This window comes from Saccostrea cucullata, unplaced genomic scaffold (assembly GCF_032062105.1).
Source record: "Saccostrea cucullata isolate Sc308-1 unplaced genomic scaffold, CSIRO_AGI_Scuc_v1 ctg1161, whole genome shotgun sequence".
NCBI lineage: Eukaryota > Metazoa > Mollusca > Bivalvia > Ostreida > Ostreidae > Saccostrea > Saccostrea cuccullata.
Window position 1 is genome coordinate 98,687 of NW_026923477.1, and position 23,171 is coordinate 121,857.

The 23,171-nt window shown below is 32.3% G+C and overlaps 1 protein-coding gene and 1 long non-coding RNA gene across 2 annotated transcripts; both read right to left on the minus strand.

Moving 5' to 3' along the window:
* Positions 1 to 2,061: 2,061 nt before the first annotated feature.
* Positions 2,062 to 3,363, minus strand: LOC134264099 (uncharacterized). Its single transcript, XR_009991447.1, has 4 exons — positions 3,313 to 3,363; positions 2,993 to 3,055; positions 2,724 to 2,801; positions 2,062 to 2,122 (listed from the first exon to the last, which is right to left on the minus strand). It is a non-coding gene; the product is annotated as an uncharacterized LOC134264099 (long non-coding RNA).
* Positions 3,364 to 14,187: 10,824 nt separating this feature from the next.
* On the minus strand, positions 14,188 to 22,921 carry LOC134264093 (ryncolin-4-like). The gene is made up of 4 exons (XM_062746398.1): positions 22,835 to 22,921; positions 22,549 to 22,650; positions 14,715 to 14,851; positions 14,188 to 14,301 (listed from the first exon to the last, which is right to left on the minus strand). Exons 1-4 carry the CDS (start codon positions 22,908 to 22,910, stop codon positions 14,188 to 14,190), a joined length of 429 nt encoding a protein of 142 aa, XP_062602382.1. The 5' UTR covers positions 22,911 to 22,921.
* Between the last annotated feature and the right edge of the window lie 250 nt (positions 22,922 to 23,171).

The following is a 23,171-nucleotide window of genomic DNA, read 5'->3' on the forward strand; positions in this document are numbered from 1 at the left end:
TTTTATTATATTTCATTTATTATATTTTGAGAATAAAGAAAATATTGGTATAAAAAAAATTATTTGGGTATTTTCCGAGAAATAAAACAAAATAAAATCAAGACAATATATCTAAAAAAAAAAATACATTGATAACATTCAATTTCTATACAAGCAGAATAGGGACAATATACTTATATAAGCTACTTCAGAATTTGTCATATTCCACTAAAAATCGGTAGATATTATAAAAAAGGGCATTGGAAATTTAGATTAGTTAATAGCAAACTATGTTTATTTATTATTTTGCAACACAACCCATTTTTATTATATTTCATTTATTATTTTTTATATTTTGAGAATAAAGAAAATATTGGTCATAAAATATAAATGTGGTTATTTTCCGAGAAATAGTCATGTTTATTGGAAATAAAATAATAACATAAACTGTCTCCTAGGAAGCTTCTAGTTAAACAACTTCGTATGTAGCATTTGATAAAGAAATTATCGTTAATGACATTATCTAAAATGAATAATGTTACATGTATATACTCTTGAATTTTCACATATAGGCATTCTGACAATGTATATAAACATGTGTTAAAACAAAGAAAATCTTTTATAATTGACACTCATTTTCAGATTTTTTTAAACTCTGCTATTGCTTTTGGTCAATTACAATTTCATGTCTCTTACTGCATCTTGTAAAACAAGGGAAAATATTATAATCCTTGACCGAATTAACATCATTGGTTATTAATGAAATGAAGAACTACTTAATTTTCCTTTTTAAAATATGTATGATGGATGGCAAGTGCGCGACTTGAAAAGGCAACGTTTTTCAAAATCATCCCAATAGACCTTCTGATTTGGATGTGCTGGAGCGCAATCATTGATCACTGTGGTACCATTATAAAAACAAGTGATAAATTTCTCACAGTTATAGCAGTACTGATAGTCTCCGTGCATGTCACCAAGACATTTATCTTTACACTCTAGAAAAAAAGGAAGGAAATTTTTTATTGTTCTATCAACAACTTTTTAAATTCTGACATTCAATGCAAGAACTCCAAATGCATGTTTTTATCAAATTTTTACTTACTTATTAAATTAGATATTCTGTAGGGAATGCCCATGATTTCGTCTTTCAGTCCATCAAACTCTGTAAACATTTGATGTAATTGATTAACATGAATTAATTACATGAATTAGTATCAAAACTAAACATGATTGCATAACGGATTTGATGATTGTCTATTCTGTTTGATATGTTTCATTAAGTTTGTAAAATTTCCTGTAGGTTTCCACTTTCAGTACATCGAAATCTGCAAACATTTGACGTAGTTAGTGAAATATGAAGACTATATAAAAATTTGATATTTACCTGTTTTGTTTGGAACAGTCAGTGAAAACAAGTCGATGCTCGTCTTTATTTTATTTGAAAAGTCTTCTAGATCTATTTTCATTAAGGAAAAAAACATATAAAATGATTTAATTTGATAGGAAAGTTGTTTACACCAAATGGTCGCAATAACTTTGATGATATTAATATAATCATTAAAAATTATAGAAAAATATAAATTTTACGAATATAACTTGTAAAAATATAACCAAGTTTTTCCTTTCTACGCGATAAATACTACATAATTATGTCTATTGTTTATGTTCTTTGTATTCTTATACTTCTCTAACTTGGTTTATATTTGGAGGGGCAACATTTTTATCCTACCATTTTTTAAACCACCAACACGATTCATTACGTCCTCGTTGCTCACGTTCGACATAACTTGCTGCAGGAACTGCCCGCTACTCAATTTTTCGTCTACATCGGAAGGAAGGTTCTCTCGAAGACTTCTTGTGCTGAAAACACTTGCAATGGCTGCTGATAAAATAGCACAAACCAAAATCATGCAGAATAGAACCATGTATTTCTTTGCATGTCGACCTGTCTTTTTAGGAAGTTCCATCTTTAGATAAAAATCAAGAAATAATTTTTCAGTTTAAAATTATTGGAAACTGTTCTCTAGAATAAAATCCAGATGTCTCCCAAATAAGATGTGTGATAAATGTGTACCTGGTATTGTATTATTGGAGGATTATTTGCAGTCGCTTTTCGAATCCCATGCACATCCGTATCCAAAGTCTACAATCAATTGTTGATAAGTTAGTTTTGTATACAATGGATTTGATACTAAGTTAGGTTATAATTTTTTTCCCATTCATGAAACCGTTCTCACCGATCATTGATAAAGCATTAAATTCAAATACTATGAATTTTGTTACATTTCTTTTATGGACATATTCAAGGTATAGGGGCTATTTACTAATACGTATTTATATATTTCAAAAACACCTGTTACAGGTCGTCCCCATGGCGCAGTAGTTAAAGCGTATGTTCTAGAATTGCGAAGTAGGGAGTTGATCCTTACGTCGCGGGCTCTAATCCCACTATGGGGCGTGGAAACCGGTCCTTAGGATGAGACCGTATGAACAAAGGTCCCGTGTCGCAGTTGGAGCTGGCATGATAAAGATCCTTCACTGCTCTATGGCCTTGAGTGCCGAGTATAGGAAAAATTTGTAGTTGTCCACTGGCAAGTGGTGGCGTCTCCATATGAGTGAAAAATTCTCGAGAGGGACATTAAACAATGTACAATCAATCAATCAAAAAGTTCATACTCAGATGAATTTTTTTATGTTTGTTTTCTAGTTAGTAATTAATCATTCATAGCAATTTAAGGCTTTACCCTGCGATGTGCCAAGTCGGAAAAAGAAATTTCTGTAGCAATGCTGTTGCATCGTTCAAGTTCGATATGACGTGTACACTAAAAAATAAATATTTATCTTTAATAGTACGAATTCAATTGCAGGAACATACAATACGCGTTAGAATAAGTAATTCTGTAATTGCAGGGCTTAAGTATTGAAGTTTAGGTACAGTGAATAATTTCTACGTATCAACCACTATCTAGAGATATATGTTCTTTTGATTTAGAGATTTAAAATTAAAACCTACCTCTTCTAGGTCCAGGTACGTATGGGAGGAAGCATTGCTTCTAGCAGAGTCTTTCTTATAGGTCTAAAAATAATTTTAGAAATTTAAAAAACACATGGAAAAAATGCCCCATAACATATTACCATTCACTTCCCTGTTTTCATGTGTTCGAAAAGTTACTGAAAATGTGGAAGATATTTTCAAAAGTATGCAAATTTTTAACACTTTGCCTTTGCCTTATTTTGCCAATTTTTCTCATCTACGGCTGTGGGTTTTTTTTTTCTAATTATTCATACCCAAAAACGAACCAGTTTAAGATATTACCTATTTTTTTTACTTACCTTACAACTCGCATAGCTACTGCTATTCGTGCTAATTCTGTGATCGTCCACGTGACGTTTCTGTAACGTGATAAAAATCTGTCAAACTTCAATATCGTTTTGTAGTGACAAAAGGTCAAGAAAGGTATGATCAGGTAAAAGGAATACTCGTTAGTAAAATTTTGTTTTAAAACAAATATGTCAGTCGAAAAAGGACCTAATGATGGGTTATGTTTACTAGAAAAATCATTCTAATGACCATTGAATTTACGAAATACTGACTTTAAATGAGGTTGTTGTATGCCTAGTGACATCAATTTATGTGTCACTAGCATGCCTTAGTTTCACTCGATATAGTCGACTCGATATACCCCAATGGATTCGAGATAAAAGACACCAAAGAGCCTGTCACATCTGTTCATATTTGGGTGTTTAAACGACTATAGACGATAAGGACCAACTGCGTTGCAACAAATTTGCATGTAAAAATATAAAAACGATGGACCATCTTTTATACATGTATATTTTTCATCTCAAATAACACGGTCTCTTCATAGTTAGATGCGTAATTGATTTGTCTTTATCTACTTCAAAAACGATCAAGAAGCCATGACACCCATATTATATACGTAATTCGTTTCTTTGTCGACAGTTTAAAAACAATGACAAACATCAAAAGTGTATATTGGTACTACTTACTTTTTTGGAAGCTTTGAAAATTTTTGAATGATACTGAAATTAAAAAAAAAATTGAATACAATTCCAATTTTCCCCTACTAATCAACTGCTTATTCTCTTTACATTGTACTTACTTTGAAAGGAATAAATCTTCGGCGTTTCTTCTGTAAATAAAAAGGCAAATTTCTAGCAGTGATTGTGTTATATAAATGGACTGCCGCCATATTGATAGAAAATTGATTGTAAAAACATCAGATATATACATAGAGTCATGTGTATCAAATATTAAGCTTTATTAACATCATGAACTTTTAATTGACTTTTGATGAAGTGTTTAAGACGAAGTTTAAATTTTTCTTTTATTTTCATCCAATCTTTCATTAGATTTAAACTTGACAAGAAATTTAGTACCAAAACAAATACAATTCATCTATTACCGTCTTAGATAAGTGCATTGAATTGTTCAATAATTAAATAATACCAATTCTTTTTTTTCTTTAAAGACTGGTTTTATTTTTGAAATCACAGCTGCTTCTAGTTTGTACAAAGCCACAGCTCTATTAAGGTCTAATTTGTAATTATTAGTAACACTAGTAATATTGTACTGAAATATTCTTTCAGTATTTTTTGTATTGAAGTGTTTTATTCTGTACTCCTTATATTCTGTATAAAATCTTATGAGCCTTTGGCTAAAGGAATAAAGAAACTGAACTGAGGTCGATTTTTTTCCTTGTTTTATAGCATATTTTTGTCACCTGACTCTGGGTAGGTCCTATATTGTTTGCTGTCCGTTGTGAGGTAACGGAGTTCTAAAAGTAAAAAATAATTTACAGTAATCAAATATTTAAATGAGTTATATTTGTGTACAAATGCAACTTGACAGTTCAATGAAATATTTGAAAAAGTATCAAATTTATGACATTTTCCTGTTTGCTGCAAAGTTTCTTGTGACATTTTCAGGATCATTTTATTCATTTTACACAATGACTTCGTCAGCAAATATAACCTATAATCATTGAGTTGAATGCTAGCTACTGGCATTTTTCAAACTAATTGTTAGGTCATCATTTGCACATTGTATTGTCTACGTCGTCCTAACATGACAAGGAGCACATGATCGGTCTGACCAACCGACAGGGGATGCTTACTTATCCATGGCACCCAATCCCATCTCTGATGCTTTAAGTGGTCCATATTTACTCTGCTACCAATCTGTATTGTTTCTATGAACTTTCAGCTTGATTACTTTTTGTAACTTCCTTTGTTTCTATTTCAAAAAATGTGAGAAGCATAAAAGATGCCGGTGTTGTAGAGCAAATCTTCTACCATAGTATAAATTCTCTCAGGCTTTTTGCTACACCGTAAGGAATTACATGTGGGGATGTGGTTTCTACATCATAGCAAAGTTCTTTTGCATGGCAGGTTTTCCTACATCCACGTTATCGGTTTAATTTTAACCCTTCCGTGAAATAAGCGAAGAAACTATTTCATTTTTTCCTTGTAGAAATAATTTTGGCAATCAACCTAATTCGAAATGACATTTGACGAGTAGTATGATTGTTACTGATCTCAATTAAGTATCATAACATGTATGCAAAACTTCACATATAAAGATTATGGCATGTGAAAAGTTGCAATATTCTTTTCCATTTGTACTCTACTATTCTCCATTGCGTGTTGTTTAATTTTTCATTGGTTTTGTATAATTTTTAATTGTATTATATATATTTCCATTTGTATTGAAAAAAATTGTATGGTTTGATTTTTATTTGCATTCTTTAATTTTCCATTTTGTATTGTTTAATATTTCATTTGTTGTGTATAATTTTCATTTGTATTCTATACCCGGTAAGTTACCATTTGTACTGTAAATTTTTCCATTTGTATTATATAATATTTCATTTGTTTTGCATATTTTTTATTTGTTTTGTATAATTTTTGATTTCCATTGTAAAAATTATCATTTGTGTAATTTTTATTTGTACTGTAGAACTTTTAATTTCCATTGTAAAATTTTCATTTGTATTGTAGAATGTAGAATTGTAGACTTATAGCAAGCATTGAAACATATAACATAAAGATAATGAACAGGATCAAAAACCCATAAAGCAATACAAAATGGGAGCAGAGCAAACAAGGATCTCCAGATCATCAGAGGTGGGATCAGGTGCCATGGAGGAGTGAGTTTCTACTGTCGACCGGTCACACTCACCGTGTGCTCCTTGTCATGATCGAAAAATAACGGAAAAATCTGTCGTCTATTCAGTTTATAATGGCCTTACAATTAGTATGAAAAACGTGAGTAAGTTTTTGACCCCATGATAAATTGTACTTGTATTTGCTGACAAGTTCATTGTGTCGACCATAGAACTCCAGAAATAAAGACTTTAAACGATGTTGCTGATATTCTTGTTTCATCAACTTGTTTGTCAATAATTTAACTCGTTTTGGAAATTGTTCATATGTAGAGCATGCCCTTGCGTATCGAATCAACTCAGATATATAAACTCCGTATGAGGTGATATTGCTGCATTACGTTTATCATAACTTGGTTGTTAGATTACCATTAACGTCTTTTTCAAGTAAAATATCCAAATATGAAACAGACGTGTAAGACTCTGTGGTATCTTTAATCTCAAGCTCTGCGGGATATATCGTATCGACGTAGGAATGGAAATTATCATTGTTAATTGACAATACGTCGTGGATATATCCAAATGTCGAGTTAAAGGCCAGATCAAGTGTTTTCTTCTTTTCACGCATAAGATTTTGCGCATCTTCTGCTTCATATGGATACAAAAATAGGTCTGAGATTGTTGGAAGACCAAGTCCTCAAAAACAACATACCTAACCAGGTAGATATTGTCAATCAGAAAGTCAAGCATCTTTTTGATGTCAACTTCAGAGTACTTGTGTGTACAATCAGAATGATTTTAACAAAATGATTTTGCAAATGAACAATGACAAGATAAGTAAATTTACGATGAGTTCCATTTTTATTGAAAAAGCAGTTTACTTAGTTTAAAGTCGATACAATGACCTTGTCAGGAAATACAATTTATCATTGAGTCAAATGCTGACTTACGTTTTTCATACTATTTATCTCAGATAAGTGCATATAAAAAACATCAAGTATGTATTTAATAAATTTTATTGTGGCGAAAATTGGGTCCATCGAGATACTAATGGTTCAATCCCCTTGACAATGGCTGTTCCCTAAGGTCCTGGCAAAACTTTTAAATATATATTTTTAAGTTTTGAATTTACCGGGTGGCAGTAAATACAAAATTTACAACATGACAGTTTCATCCCGTAAGTCCTGTCATGTTGAGCTTGATAATCACTGTAAGTCTTCGTCTGAAAGCATTAAAAACCAGAAAAGCAGTATCTATTCTAAATGGGTAAGGTGGGTGGGTGTTTCAAATTAATAATACACAATAACAAGCTGGAAAATTTTTACCGACCCAAGATGATGCTGGAATATTGTAAAAGGAAGTTGCAACCAAAGCGCCCTCAGGTGTTTTTATTAAAAGGGGGAATAATCAACTAAAATATTTCACAAGAACGATAATCACTAGGAATAAGTACTGAGATTTAGGTAACGCACTTAAATATGCACTTCCTTCGATAAAAGCAGCTAATTCAGAGTGAATTAGCTTTGAATATTATCTCAGATAAGTGCATATAAAAAAAAAAACATCAAGTATTTATTTAATAAATTTTATTGTGGCGAAAATTGGGCACGGCTGTTTATCCAGAGACACAAATTATGAAAAGCTAATGTGTCTCTGGCAACACAACAAAGCAAATATTACATATTAAACATTCAAACTCAGGTTCAAAGGTCAAAGTTCACAAACACCATATCAGAAAGTGGTAAAAGCCTTGACCCTGGGAGGTGCAGAGGTCAAGCACTTATTTATGTATATCTAAATCCAAAGTTTACTTTTCAACTTTCAGTGACTGCATATAATGATAGTTACTTAGTGCCGCTCGTTTACGCCACAAGTTCCCAACCACAAGTTATTGTGGTAGGGAACTCCGCCACCATATGGGTGGGGATAGAGCGGCAGAAGTAGCCATGCCCAAGCCAATATCTATCAGGATTGATTTTTTTTTTGTAATTTAATCAATATTTTATTATGTAAAGTAAGATTACATAATTGGATTGGACATCAGGCATGGCCTATATAAGTCCTCTCCAAGGTCAAGGTTACAAATGTTAAGTACTGACAATAAATTACAATGATGAAAATATTCCTTATAAGTTACATTAAAATTCTTTTGTTAACTAACGGTGGGAAAAAAGGAAATAAATTGAATTAAATTATACAGAAGAATTATTACTAAGCTTATGCATATTTGCTATACAATATAATGACAAAAAAATAAAAAATAAAAAAAAAATAATAATAATAAATAAAAAATAAAAAATAATAAAAGAAATAAAGAAAGAAGTGCAAACAAAACAGCAAAACAGAATACGTAAAGTGCAAAGAACTAATGTTTAAGAAAATACAAAATAGAAAGAAATAGTAACATTTAAAAGTAAATAAATTCAAGCAATGACACTGAGTGAAAAGAAATTTAAAATAATAAAGTGCAAAGACAAATTACCAAGGAAAATACAACATATACATGGAAAATGGAAATGCTGAGACTTGAAATAAGTAGAAAAAATAGGAAATATCTGGATTTATTTTTTTAATTTTAATTACAAAATACTATCAAAATCTTTTTGAAGACTTGATGTACAGTTGGACTGCTTCAAAAATTGAACAGTTAATTTTATAAGGTAGTTGCCTATCGCCAATTAGCAAAATATTCAAAATTTGATCAGGAGACATTGTTTCTAATTCTATTAAACTCTGGAGACTTTCAAAAAGTATCATTCTCTGATTATAATAGGCAGGACATCTTAAGAAAAAATGATAATTATCCTCGTTCAGATATCCACACTTAGTACAAGATGCTATTTCACTTACGTATTGATTATACAGGTGAGCATTTAAATTACTAGATTCATTTCTTAATTGACAATGTATAATGTTTTCCTTGCGATTGCCATAATGAAAGATTTTGACATCCTTTATTCTATCTGCAGCAGGTTTCTTTAAGACATTTTTAAAACATGAAAAAGATTCGATACATTTTGTTTCAAGTGGTAAATTATTCCATAATCTAATAGTAGAAGGCAAAAAACTGTTGAAATATGAGACTGTCCTTGCTTGAGGTATAACAAAATTAAAATTATCAATATTTCTAAGATTATAACCATGATTTGTTGGCATAAAAGGTGTGACCATTTCTTGTAAATAAGGAGGGGATATACCATAAACAGTTTTATAGAACAACAAGAGTTTTTGTCTTTCCCTTCTCTTATTTAATGGTTCCCAACCTAATTCTAAATACAAAGCATTTCTAGATGAATTTTTCCTGAGTCCTGTTATTATTCGGGCAGCTTCTACTTGAATATTTTCTAAAAGATTTGAGAGGATTGATGAAATTGATTCCCTGTAAAATTAAACCTAACCCCAATTTTAAATGGATTCGATGTGATGACCCTAATAAAATAGTTTCTAAGATTTAGGTTATGAGTAGATCAAAAAAAAAAAAAAAAAAAAAAACATGTACGCATGTCTATCACTACACATGTAGAAACCAGAAATATATAAGCAAAATACATAAATGAGAAACAGATTAAATATTTAAAATCTATTTTATATCTGAATTAAAAGGAAACTGTACTAACCTTATTACTGGAAATATTATTACCTATTTATTGGAGTACAGCTGTACATGTATATCAAACTAACCTTATGTGAAAACCGGAGAAAACGAACGTTGTAGATCCAACTCGGATAAGTGTACATGTATGACCACACAAAGGTGAACATTTTATTGAACTAGTACCCCCTGAATTTCTTTGGGTAGGATCATGTGCTTGAGAGAAAGCATTCCCTAATGCCTGTTGAAATTTGCCTCAAGCCCTATATATATTGATTGGCGCAATGGGACATTGTGTTGAAATTTAGAATAAAAACAAGGGCCTACCAATTGGTACAAGACGGTAAAATATGACCTACTTATTAATTAAATTTACTAACACGGTCAGTATAACAGCAATAGAATTTACAAAATCTAAACTTTAAAGAAGGTTTATCTGTGTTTAACAAACTAAGTTACAATTCTGGTTAAAGCTATACTGATTAGCAAACATGGCACAATACGATTGATTTAGAAATAATGTTTTAATCTATATACCATATAATGGTAGCTAGCTTAGGACACCCTACCAGTAATATTCAGAGTTGAGAAATATGCCACACTTCCAGCAAGAAAGTAAATAATGTTCAAATTAGAATTCGTACGAGAAATATGTCCAATCAATGACCAGTTAGAGCCATAAAACTCAAGCATTTTTGTGATTCCAAGGTTTTGCCAAAAATTAATTCCAGTAAACAATTGTAGACTTAGTGAACACTAGTGATCTTTCATGCTTCGCTGATTAAACAATATATTCTTGTAGTATATGAAATTAAAAGTTGTAAATATTCGCACAAAGCATAATAAATTGTTATGTACATGTATGTGTTAAGTTTCATTTTCGTAACAATTGAAAAATAATTAGAACATGTAAAAGACTACAATGAAATAGGTGCAGATCTAGTGATTTTGTAGTGTGTGTACATTTTGAATGTTTAATGTATGTAAAGGATGGAATCAATTATACATATGCAACCATGCAGCTACATGCAGGTCATAATCAATAGTTTTATTTTTTTTATTTGATCATGCAGTTTGTATAATGTAAATTAAGAGCTATAATTCAAATATAAGGGCATTGGGCCATTTTTTTTGTGTATGTTTAAATTAGTGTATGTAAATTAAGGGCTGTATGAATTCAAATACACCAAAGGCAATTGGCAGCCAGCAATGAGCATGCCCCAAATCAAATGATCAAACATCAACAACATATATTCACGCCATTCAACATATTGTAGCTACAGGTCATGATTAACATGATTAACAGTTGATTTTTTTTTTTGTAAAAATGCATTGTGTATGTTTAGTGTATGTAAATTAAGGGCTGTATGAATTCAAATACAACATGGGCAATGGGCAGCCAACAACGAGCATGCCCCAAATCAAATATTCAAACAACACATATTCACAACATTCAACATAATTTATAAGCTACACATACAATAATGTAGCTGGGAGTTCATGATAATAATTTTTTTTAATTTTTTTAATGCATTGTGCATGTTTAATGTATGTAAATTAAAGGCTGTATTCAAATACAACAAGGGCAATGGGCAGCCAACAACGAGCATGCCCCAAATCAAATATTCAAACAACATCAAACAACACATATTCACAATATTCAACATAATTCTTAAGCTACACATCAACAATGTAGCTGGGAGTTCATGATCAGATTTTTTTTTAATGCAGTGTGCATGTTTCGTGATGCATGATGCAAGATGAAAGTGTAAAATGCTCTGTGTGAGTAGTTATGTTCCCCAAACGAAGTTGGGGAACATATTGTTTTTACTCTGTTTCTTATTATGTTCCCCAAACGAAGTTGGGGAACATATTGTTTTTACTCTGTTTCTTATTAAGGTCTTCCGTCTCCAACGGAAGACCTTATTGTTTTCGTTCGGTTTCTTTTTCCCTATTATTAAGGTCTTCCGTCTTCAGCGGAAGACCTTCTTGTTATTCTTAGGTTTCTTTTCCACTATTTTTATTATTATCGTTTTTTTTTCTTACCGATTTTGTGCACGCGATTTCTCGGAAACGGCTCGCTCGATTTTCATGAAACTTTCAGGACTGATAGAACATCAAACAAAGCTGATATAAAATTTTTTGTTTTGATGACGTCACTTCCGGTTTTGAGATTTTCGCGATTTAGTGATTTTTGTAGGGTCAGTTTGTCCGCGAGTTTTCTCAAAAACGGCTTAGGATAGAAACTTGAGTTTTTCAGCAATGATAGAGCAATATATGTAGATGTGACATACGTATTCCATTTTCACCGGAAGTGCTTTACGCCGACGCTCGCTATGGTCCGAAAAAGGGCATGTCGAGAATTTTACAATTTCTAACACTTTTTCTTTGATATCTTTTCACATACAAATATTTCGTTAAGACATATAGAACAAAAAAAGTGTAGAATTACTTGCTCTTTTAAATGATATCTTGAAAAAAGGGCTGACCCCTATACTTAAGGGCCGAGAGGGGCCGAAAGTTTTTCCTTTATATCTCAAAAAGTATTGAGAATTTATAATACGTCAAAGAAGCAAAGTTGTTCAAAATGTCAAGCTAAATCTACTGGGGTCGTCAAAATGCGTCCGGCGACGTCACTTCCGGCAAAACCGGAAGTAGTCGGAAAACGCGTATTTTTGCCATTCTTGAAAAGTTTTTGGGTAACATATGTCACCGGAGGCCTAAAACTTAATTTTCCGTCCGTCGTCGTCACTTCCGGTCAAACCGGAAGTAGCAAAAATTGTTTATTTTTTGCATTAAGTAACGTAGCTTTAGATGATTCAAACCATTTTTAGGCGTTATTTCTCAGTTTTGTTAAAAATGAAAGCTACTTCCGGTCAAACAGGACGGAAGACCTACTCGTTGCTTTGCAACGAGCTTTTCTCTAGTTATTATTATTTTTCTTACCGATTTTGTGCACGCGATTTCTCGGAAACGGCTCGCCCGATTTTCACCAAACTTTCAGATCTGATAGATATTCATCTGAACCTTGTCGGAAATTTTCGTCGTTGATGACGTCACTTCCGGCCGTGAGATATGGACGATTTTCTGATTTTTGGAGGGTCGGCTTGTCCTGAGATCTCCTCCTAAACGACTGAAGATATCGACTTGAGATTTTTAGTGAAGGTAGAGAAAGGATAGTAGATGTGACATTTTGCATATAGAGCTTTCCAGGTAAAAAGGCATTGACGCTCGCCTGGGCTCGAAAAATAGGCTCATACGCATCTCGCAAAAATTGATACTATTTCTTTTATATCTTTTTACTGGTTAATATTTTGTTAAGATATATATAATAAAAAATGTGCAATATAGTAAGACCTTTCATTTGATATGAAGAAAATGGGGTTAGCCCTTCAAAAGGGGCAAGGGGCCAAAAGTCTCTCAAGATTTGAAACTTTTTAACTCTTGTTAATAATGATCAATATTATTGTGAAACATTACTGAATCAAGGAAATGGGGCTAATCCTTCAGAATAGGGGCTAAGAGGGGCCAAAAACTCACGATTTGCAAAAATATATAATAAGACTTTGATCATATGTTACATAATAAGGGGTCACAGGGGGCTAGGATGCTAAATCTTTGACACTTTATATCTCGATAAGCGTTAATATTTTAATAAGCATTATTGAACAAAAGATGGTTAGAATAATGTTCTCAACAATATGCATACTTTTAATTTTTTCATTTTTCATTTTTTCCTATCGACACTTCCGTCGTAAACCTGAAGTAGTTTAAATATAGCGATTTTTTCATTTTCTAATGAATTAAATTGTTCATTACAAAGATTTAAAGAATGCGTAGCGTCTTAACATTTCTACCGGAAGTACGGTTCGTTCAAACCGGCAGTTGTCTATAAAAATGAGTATTTTCCATCGAAAACTTCAGAGATGATTACTCCATGCTTGATGTGGAGTTGAAAGTCGTTTTGAGCACATACGGTGGCACCGGAAGTGAATAATAAGAACCGGAAATTGATTGGAATTGAAAGATCCTACATTTTTTGTGTTTCTAACACATTTGAAGATTCTTGTGCCTTTTTGACATTTTTATCCTATCAATGGATTTTTCTTATTCCATCAGATATCGGACAGAAGACCTACTCGTTGCTAGCAACGAGATCGCATCTAGTTTGTTTTTCTTTTTCCTTTTTTCTTATGACTTTTTAACTTTTTTCCTTGTCCTGAGGAAGAAACATGGCGTCCCGAAAATTTAACAATTTTTATTGTTCGTGTCATTGGTCATTTTTAGTGCTTTGTATAAATTTCCATGCGTGACCTTTTATCTATTTAAAGTTATCGAAAAAAATCTGTTTTCTTATATATATATAAATAGGACTCTGACGTTCATATCTATTTTTTAAATGGATGACATTTAATACAGTCAGGGCATTTGTATATATTTCGGAAATTATGCTACAGTTGTTCTTTTATTATTATTATATCGTTAGATGAGCTACAAGTCAGTCTTACCGATCCAGTAGTTTTTAGAGGGTAGCCCAAATCCATGTTTATAATCACGCCAAGTCCGGTAAAAATCTGTAGAGCCGTCCTGTCTTCTTTGTATTGCCTTTAATACATTAATTTCGTTTCTTTCATAAGATACATTTATCTAGTTATTTCAATTTACTGAGTATTTGATATCAACAAGTACAAACTAGTATTTATACTTTTAAAAGAACAGTTCTCTAAAATCATAAAATTTATTTCTTGTCGTTACGTGCCATTTGATTGGATAAAAAAATAGTTTATATCGTAAAACCTACGTCACACTGAATTACGTCTTAAGTGTATGAATTCGTTCGACGTTACATTGAATATTTATGCATTTTGAAAGCATTTTTGAAAAAAAAAGGTCTTTACATTTGATGAAATGAAATTGAATAACACGGAATAACTTTTATAGCTATCCAAGATAACTCTATAATCTTGGTTGGAACAGTTTTCGATTTTTTTTATTAAGCGCTTCGCAGTTGTACTCACCGTCCACCCTCCTCCATCAGTACTCATGTCACAGTAAACAGACTTGAACTCAGAGCCTACGGATATTCTGTATACTCCATCCTTTCCCCTTAATCTTGGAAATTTCCGTAACATATCCCAACAATTTTTTGAAACTCCTGTGAAAAGAGGATTTGATTTACAAATATAAATCATAAAGTATACACTTCAATGCTATTGAGACTGTACTTATTTATCTTTGGACTGTTTCACGTTCAATGGAGAGGTCCAACTGGCATTTCCGAATGTTTTCCATCCTTTTACTTTTTGAAGAAATTTTGTTAAAACCAAATATTCGTTGTATAGACACTTTGTAAACTTACCCGAGAACCAGAAGATGGTCTCTTTTGAACTGATATCGACTGAATCGACTATTGTTAAAACATTTCTATATGTTCTCTCTTTGATATCGACTGAATCGACTATTGTTAAAACATTTCTATATGTTCTCTCTATGATATCGATTGAATCGACTATTGTTAAAACATTCCTATCTGTTCTCCCCATGATATTGACTGAATCGACTCTTGTTAAAACATTTCTATCTGTTTTCTTCATGATATCGACTGAATCGACTATTGTTAAAACATTTCTATCTGTTCTCCCCATGATATCGACTGAATCGACTATTGTTAAAACATTTCTATCTGTTCTCCCCATGATATCGACTGAATCGACTATTGTTAAAACATTTCTATCTGATCTCTCCATGATATCGACTGAATCGACTATTGTTAAAGCATTTCTATCTGTTCTCTTCATGATATCGACTGAATCGACTATTGTTAAAACATTCCTATCTGTTCTCTCCACATTCTTAATTAACTTAATTACGGCAATTCAGATTAACGTCAAATGGTGAATTTTGAGTAATCTTAGTTCTAAGGTCATTATGATGACAGTTTTACCAAATATAACATTTTATTGGATAGTATTTTAGCTGACGTGTTCATTACCAATTGTTTAGCCTTTGTTTTTATATTGAGTTTGACTACGGAATGTTCTGTGTACCTGATTAAGATATACGGATCTCCGAGAGGTTCTCACCTCTGGTATATATATTTCCGGGGATTCTTGATTTATTCCCTGTTCACAGAAGTGTATTGTTGGTAGATTTATTAAGAAGGATCACTGTTCTTTTTCATCACTATTTACCCCTTTCATAGCAAAGATTTTAAGTATAGATATATCAATGAACGAGCTTTTTGGACAGCAGGCAAAGGCAAAGGCGGATCCAGGACCGGTGCGTCCCCCCCCTCCCCCCCCCCCACCGCGCTTAAAAATTTGTATATAAAACTTATAGATCAATTATCCTACAATCAAGAAAAACACATATCTTATTTGTAAGAACTTGTCACCTTCCGGGGGCTTCGCTCTCGCACCACCAAAAGGACCTTCCTTTAGACCGACATGGTTGAAATGCGTAATTGCTATGAAAGGGGTTAATTGTTTCTCCGACTTTATTTGATTCTCAAGAGTATGATCTAAGTACTATCAATTTTAAACCAATGCAAGCTGCCAACAGATAGATTGCTATTACAAATTTTGATAATACAGGGCCTTAAACAACCTAGTTCAAATTCAGCACTAAGGCTTTTCTTTAGCATCCAACGCTTATTCCACGTTTTACAATAAACTTAATTATCATGAATAAATATGGAGTTACATCAAATATATCTACCTTAAAAATTTTATGTAGGTCGATTGTTGAAAAACTTTGAGATAACTTTTTTATGTAGTTGTCTAGGGTATATAAGTTTAGAGCACGTAGCGACAGGCTGAATAGTATCTAATTCTATACAAAAGATTAACTCATTTTCTCTGTATGTGACAAATAAATGACATTTTTTGTGTCGAAGAAAGCTATTCATCCTCAGATGATTTAAAAGGAATGCATCAAATAGAAATATGTTTATTGTTATTCTGGATTTATTGCAGAGAAGTAAATCGTCAATACCTCACTAATCAATGAAAAAGAAGAACAATCCTGATTCGTTCTAAATTTTAAAATACATGTATTATTAGGGACAGATGATACCAAAAAAAATATGGATGCCTGTATTGGAATATTTCTTTTTTGGCCTAATTTCATTGAAAATCATGCAAATAAGAAATTTCTAGAATATAAAGAAATTGTAAACCTTCTATGATGTTCAAAATTCTCCCTCTCTGAAACCATCATTACAGAAGCCCGTTGAGGCCAGTTCAGAGAAAAAAATATTTTTCATTGCGTTTAAACGCAATAACTATTGCGTTTAAACGCAATAATATTTTTGCGTAAAATCGCAATAATTTTTGCGTTTACATGCAATAATATTGCGATTAAACGCAATAATTATTGCGTTAAATCGCAATATTTTTTGCGTTTAAACGCAATATTTTTTTGCGTTCAGTCGCAATAATTATTTGCATTTAAACGCAATAATCATTTGCATTTAAATGCAATACTCTTTGCATTTTATCGCAATAATCCTTCCTTTTAAGGATTTATTTTGAATTTAAACACAATGATTCAGTGCTGTAGTTTGAAATCAAACATCGGCTAGCCAAAAATTATTATGAATACTACGGTCTAATTCTTTAAAGAAGAACCGTTTGCTTCTGTGTCTTGTTGCTAAATGTTGCAGTTTGTGATATTTAAAGTTTAACAATGGCATCCTAAGTAAACAGCCACCAGCGTTTCTTAAACCTATAAGAATCCAACACTTTTAACGCATTAATCAATTCCGCAGGTATCACAGCAAAAAAAGAATGTTTCAGTGGTACATGTATTATAGCCTTATCAGTTTGGTAGTACACATCGATCAATCTGTTTTCATTTGATTTATTTTTGATTTTATATGATTCCATCTCCTAAATTCTCGTGTTCTCGTGTTTACTGTATGTGATCAAAGGAAAGGTTGCGAATATACATATACATAATATGTAGATCTACCTATACATATACATAAGTATTTCATCAGTCGTTTCCTAAAGCCCTTTATAAAGGTACATGGTGTAAGCTTTGTGACCGCAACGTGGAGTGATAGTTTTTCCATCATTATTTCTTCTCTAGTCTTTTATTTCGAAAGTCCTTTAAAATTGTTTGCATAGTTTTGTATGCTAAAGCTTTGTTTCTTTCTAAGGTTGCCTTTGTTTTTACAGACCGACACTACTTTTTCCTCTTTGAATCTCAAACATGATTAACCATTCAGAAAATGCTTGTTCAGAAGAATCTGATTCTATAAAGCTTAACAAAACATAATTCTCCTCATAGATTAATGTACAAAAGAAGAAAGACACAAATATCAGCGTGGATCCATTGCACTCTTCAAAGATCAATAGAAATGCTTGCTTTTAAATACAAAGATTATTGCGTTTAAATACAAAAAAAATTGCTATTAAACGCAATATTACTGGTATTAAACGCAATAATTATTGCGTTTAAACACTAAAATTATTGCGATTATAGTCAAAAAGTATTGCGATTAAACGCAATAATTATTGCAATTAAACGCAAAAATATTATTGCGTTTAATCGCAATATTATTGCGTTTATTATTGCAAAAGATCTCATTTAATCACAATTGTTTGCGATTAAACGCAAAGTGTTTAGCGATTAAACGCAATAATTATTGCCTTTAAGGGTCCTCCACACCATGTGACCTGTGACGTATATAGAGAAAAAATACTTTTACTTCCGCTTTTATTGAGAAAATACATGAACGAATTGTCCTACCACCGTTTGTAAACAATGAACACATGGCATGATGATCACGGAGTGACCGATGAAAAGGATTGCGGTATTTTTTTTTAAATAAAAGAACAACAGACGTCTTGGTTAAGTTAATAAAGATAATAATTCCTACACAACAGGTACCGGTGGGTATGACGAGAAACGCAGGGACGTAGCATCCGGGGGGGCCAGGGGGGGCCTGGCCCCCCCCCACTTTTTTCCCCAACATAACCTTTACTATAGTAAATGGTCCCCCCCACTTTATAACCATAGTATAGTGATAGCAATGATTGTGAGGAAAGAATTGGAAGTGATAGTAATTTGGCTTTGAAAAAGTTGGCCACCCCCCCCCCCCCCCCCCACCCCCCCCCTCCCCCCACGAAATAGGATTTTCGACTTTGGGGAATTTTTTCATTTTTTTTTTTTTTTTTTTTTTTTTTTGCTTGTCAACTTTTTTAGGTAAGTAAAAAAAAAATTTCTCAGGTTGGCCCCCCCCACTTTCAAAAACGATGCTACGTGCCTGAAACGCATAGTTATTTACACTTTCTGGTTAATCAACCGAGTCTTTTTTTTTGATAGTTGAACATGTTGAAATTTCGGCACACTCATTTGTACGTTTCAATAATACATTATCTCATCGTGTGTTTATAAATATTGATAAAATAGTGTGCGTTTCTAGTTTTCCTCTTTTATTTGTGTCCAGTTCAGTGGCTAGTATATTACTAAATATAGTATGGTGACGTAAGCGGAGACTTGCCAAAGTTTTTGAGTCCCGAGCAACAGGAAAGATAACTCCAAAAAGGAACTTTGATACCAGAGATTTTTAAAAAAAATTTTCTACATCAGTGCATTTAATTTTAATTCAATTTTTTGATGTAATTTAAGCATTAATGTTTCTTCTCTACAAAAGCAGTCCTTGTTGATTTTTCTCGTGATGTATTTCAGAGAAAATGAGTTTTATGTACTTTTTATAAATAAAATAAATTTCTGTAAAAAATGTGTTGATCAATAAAATTAAGTTTTTATGATTATTATGTGAGCTTAAAAATATACGAACGGGTAAGACAAATTTTTTGTGCTAGGTATGAAAACGCCTTGGGAAAAATTTCTTGAAACTTGTGAAATAATTATTTTTAAAAATCAGTATAAATTACATTTTAATCCCTAGACAGTTTTTAAAGGTTGATATGCTTGTTAAAAGTAATGCTCAATAATATGAGAACATAAGCTGTGGGTGTGTGGAGGACCCTTAAACGCAATAAAAATATTTCTTTCCCAGGACTGGCCTCAACGGGCTTCTGTACATCCTTATTAATCTATACAAATATTTTTCACTTCGAATTCCATTTTAGTGAAAATTTGAAAAAAAAAATTAAAAAACTACACGGTTAATCTTGTTAATTTTATTGGTTTAAACATGACTCAAGTTGTTATTTTCAATTTTTTTGTGTTTGTATCATCTGTCCTTAAAGGTATTATTGTCCCCCGCTTGAAAAGTGGGGGGTATTAATTTGGGTTTGTCCGTCCGTCCGTCCGTCCGTCCGTCTTTCTGTCTGTCTGTAACGCTTTCGTTTCCACACGATATTTCGAGAACCCTTTGAGCTTTTGCAATGAAATTTAGCATAGCAACTCCCTATGGACTAAAGAAGACCCCTATTGATTTTGAGGTCAAAAGGTCAAAGGTCAAGGTCATAAATAAGCAAATTCTGTCTGTTAAAACACTTTCGTTTCCACACGATATCTCTAGAACCATTTGAGCTATTGCAATGAAATTTTACATAACAACTCCCTGTGGCCTAATAAAGACTCCTATTGATTTTGAGGTCAAAAGGTCAAAGTTCAAGGTCGTAAATTTATATATTCTGTCTGCGTGTAACACTATCATTTCCGGGCGATATTTCAAGAAGATTTTGAGCTTATGCAATGTAATTTTATACCAAAACTCCCTAGGACGTCTCTCGCCCCTCTCAAAGTGCCCCGCCCCGTTTGTTTTATTAGTATTTATAGTATTACATGTCGCTATTTTTACGCAGGGGCATGAGGAGAGTTATTGCGTTTAAAACAGGTTCTCGGCGGACTTTATGTTCTTATTACATCTATTAGAACTGTTCAATAAAGGCTAAATAAATCAAACACCATGGATTGTGTAAAATTTTGAGAATATCGAACATGAAAACATGAATATATACATGTATGTGACTTCAATTCTGCATATACTCCACACCGTGTAACGCAATTCCGTGGTCTAGTGGTTATGTCTCTCGCTTCAAATGTGAGAGGTCCCGGGATCGAATCTCGGTCAATCCTTTTTTTTTTTTCCTTTTTTTTTTAAATACTTTTTTTTTTACTAATGATAGTATTCAGCATGTGAAATGAAAAATTTATGAGATTATAAAATCATCATTACAGTGTGATAAATATTCCATATAAGAAATCTTCTATACACATAATACAGAATAAGCAATCAAATCTTTATAAGCATATTGACATACATGTATTTTATTTGCTTCAGTATACATATAATCATATATACATTTAATAATGCTACAAATTCAGTCAGGGGGAGCCGACTTTTTCCCTAAGCGGGGGACACGAATTCTCTGAATTAGCTTGTTTGATAAAAGAAATAAGACACAGTAAGTAATCGATTAATTTACTGAATAAAGGTTTCGTGCCATTTGACAGATTTTCAATCATATGGAGACGTCCAAATGTACCGATGAAGGGTTCAAATTTAGACCTTTACTCGACACTCAGTGCCATTGACCAGTGAGGTATCTTTACCATGTCAATTTCACCTTGACATGGAGCTTCAGGTTTTTAGGTGTCATCCGGAGGACCCCCAATATTTCACGTCAAAGTCCAAACGCTTGGATAAGGACAGTTGTTATCTATTTTTTATTTCTCAACATAGGAATGTCGCTATTTATTCCTGAATCTTAACCAACTCAAATCAAACATTATACAATTATGGACTCTAATGGTGTTGAATATGTTTTGTTATTCACCAGAAAAATACTCATATTCTTATCTTAAAGAGATTTTTACCGGTAAATTCCGGGAGAGGGAGGGGTTATTTTGTACATGTGTGAATGCCTTGGGGGCTAGCAGTCTACCCGTGGTCATCTGTCTCCTAATCCCTATACACAGGAAGTGATTTAATACATAGTGAGATACCCCAGGTGTCAAACTTTACATGTATTGGGGATTTTAAGACAATTTTGAATTAGAAGTAAAAGTTGCTTGTAAATTCTTTTCTGAATATCAAAGGAAAATATTAGAAGGATATTGAGATAACGAACAGTATTCAATCTCAAAGTCCATAAAACATTACAAAATAAGAGCAGACCAAACACGGACCCCCGAAACAACATATGATTGGGAACATTTATAAATATTTTTAAATTGTAAATTACTTCACAACGTGAGCACTGTTCTAATCTTAATCAATAACAGTTTCACCTTAAATTTAATGTTTAGCATTTTAAAATTAATGTAAAAAATTAAATTCGAAAAATTTTTTTATATGTACCAAACTTTAATTTTTTAAATATTTTATAATCCTTTTATTTACTTTAGGTATATTTGATTCATATATAATCAATCTTAAATATTTTCATAGTGATAGTTTCTTGATACCATGCTCGGTAAACATTAAAGGATCAAAAGTTAATTTGAAGGTCCCCATGAGTTCAAAACAGGGTGTACAGGTTATACACAGGGACTATTAAGTAAATGTCAATCAAGTACCAGGATCCAATGATGCACTTGTTTGACAGGGCTACCCAGACCATGTTTTTTGAAGGCGGTGTTTGAAATCTCTGCTGTTAAGCAATGGCCTTCCGATCAAGGAGCAAGCGCTTTTCAGAGAAATGTTCCCCAGCGTGTAGACTTAAGGTTCCAGGAGTTCTACAGGAATTCAATAATGACCGTTCGAACGTTAAGACGTTAAAGAGTCTATGAACCATTTGAGGAATATATCGATCATGTACTGTTCAAACAAAAGACGTAATATGCATTTCGTGAAAACTAATTTTATGAGTAGTATGAATGAAATTGTCTCTGTAAACAAAAATTATGCATGTATAAAAAAAAACTCACCGTGACTTTTTCCCACTACGTAATGAGAGGTAATATCAATTGAAATGGGCTGGCTTATTTTCGCAACTTTTAAAGCACTGGCAAGATTATTACCGATTTTGTCTGTGGGGAGAAAAGAAAATTATTTAATCTGATTATTGTTTTTCATTTTCATTTTATTGAATGTTTATTTTCTGTGATAACGTCTTTCTTTTTGCAGAAATTTATAAAAAAAAAAATAAAATTAACTTTAATAGAGAGACTTAATCAACTTGCATTCTAGATTAAAAATTAGTAAATTACTTACTTTCAAAACTTTGGTAAACAGCGATGGCATTAGAAGCCGTGACAGCAAACCAAACACAAACTACAGGAAGCAGCATCTTGCAAAAAACTTTGCTGGAAAGCTTCTGTACTTATCCAGGGAAATATGGATATATTTATATGTATAAAGAAATCTATAATTTAAAAAACATAAGAAAAGGCGATAATTTTTTAAGGCGTTACATTAGTTATTGACCATTATGCTATTATGTTTTAATTGATTTCTTAAATTTGTGTGGTTGGTCAATATTTTTAACAAGCATCTGTGCACTAATTAAGGGAATGTAATAAAACCTTTTAATATTGTACCAGAAAATGAC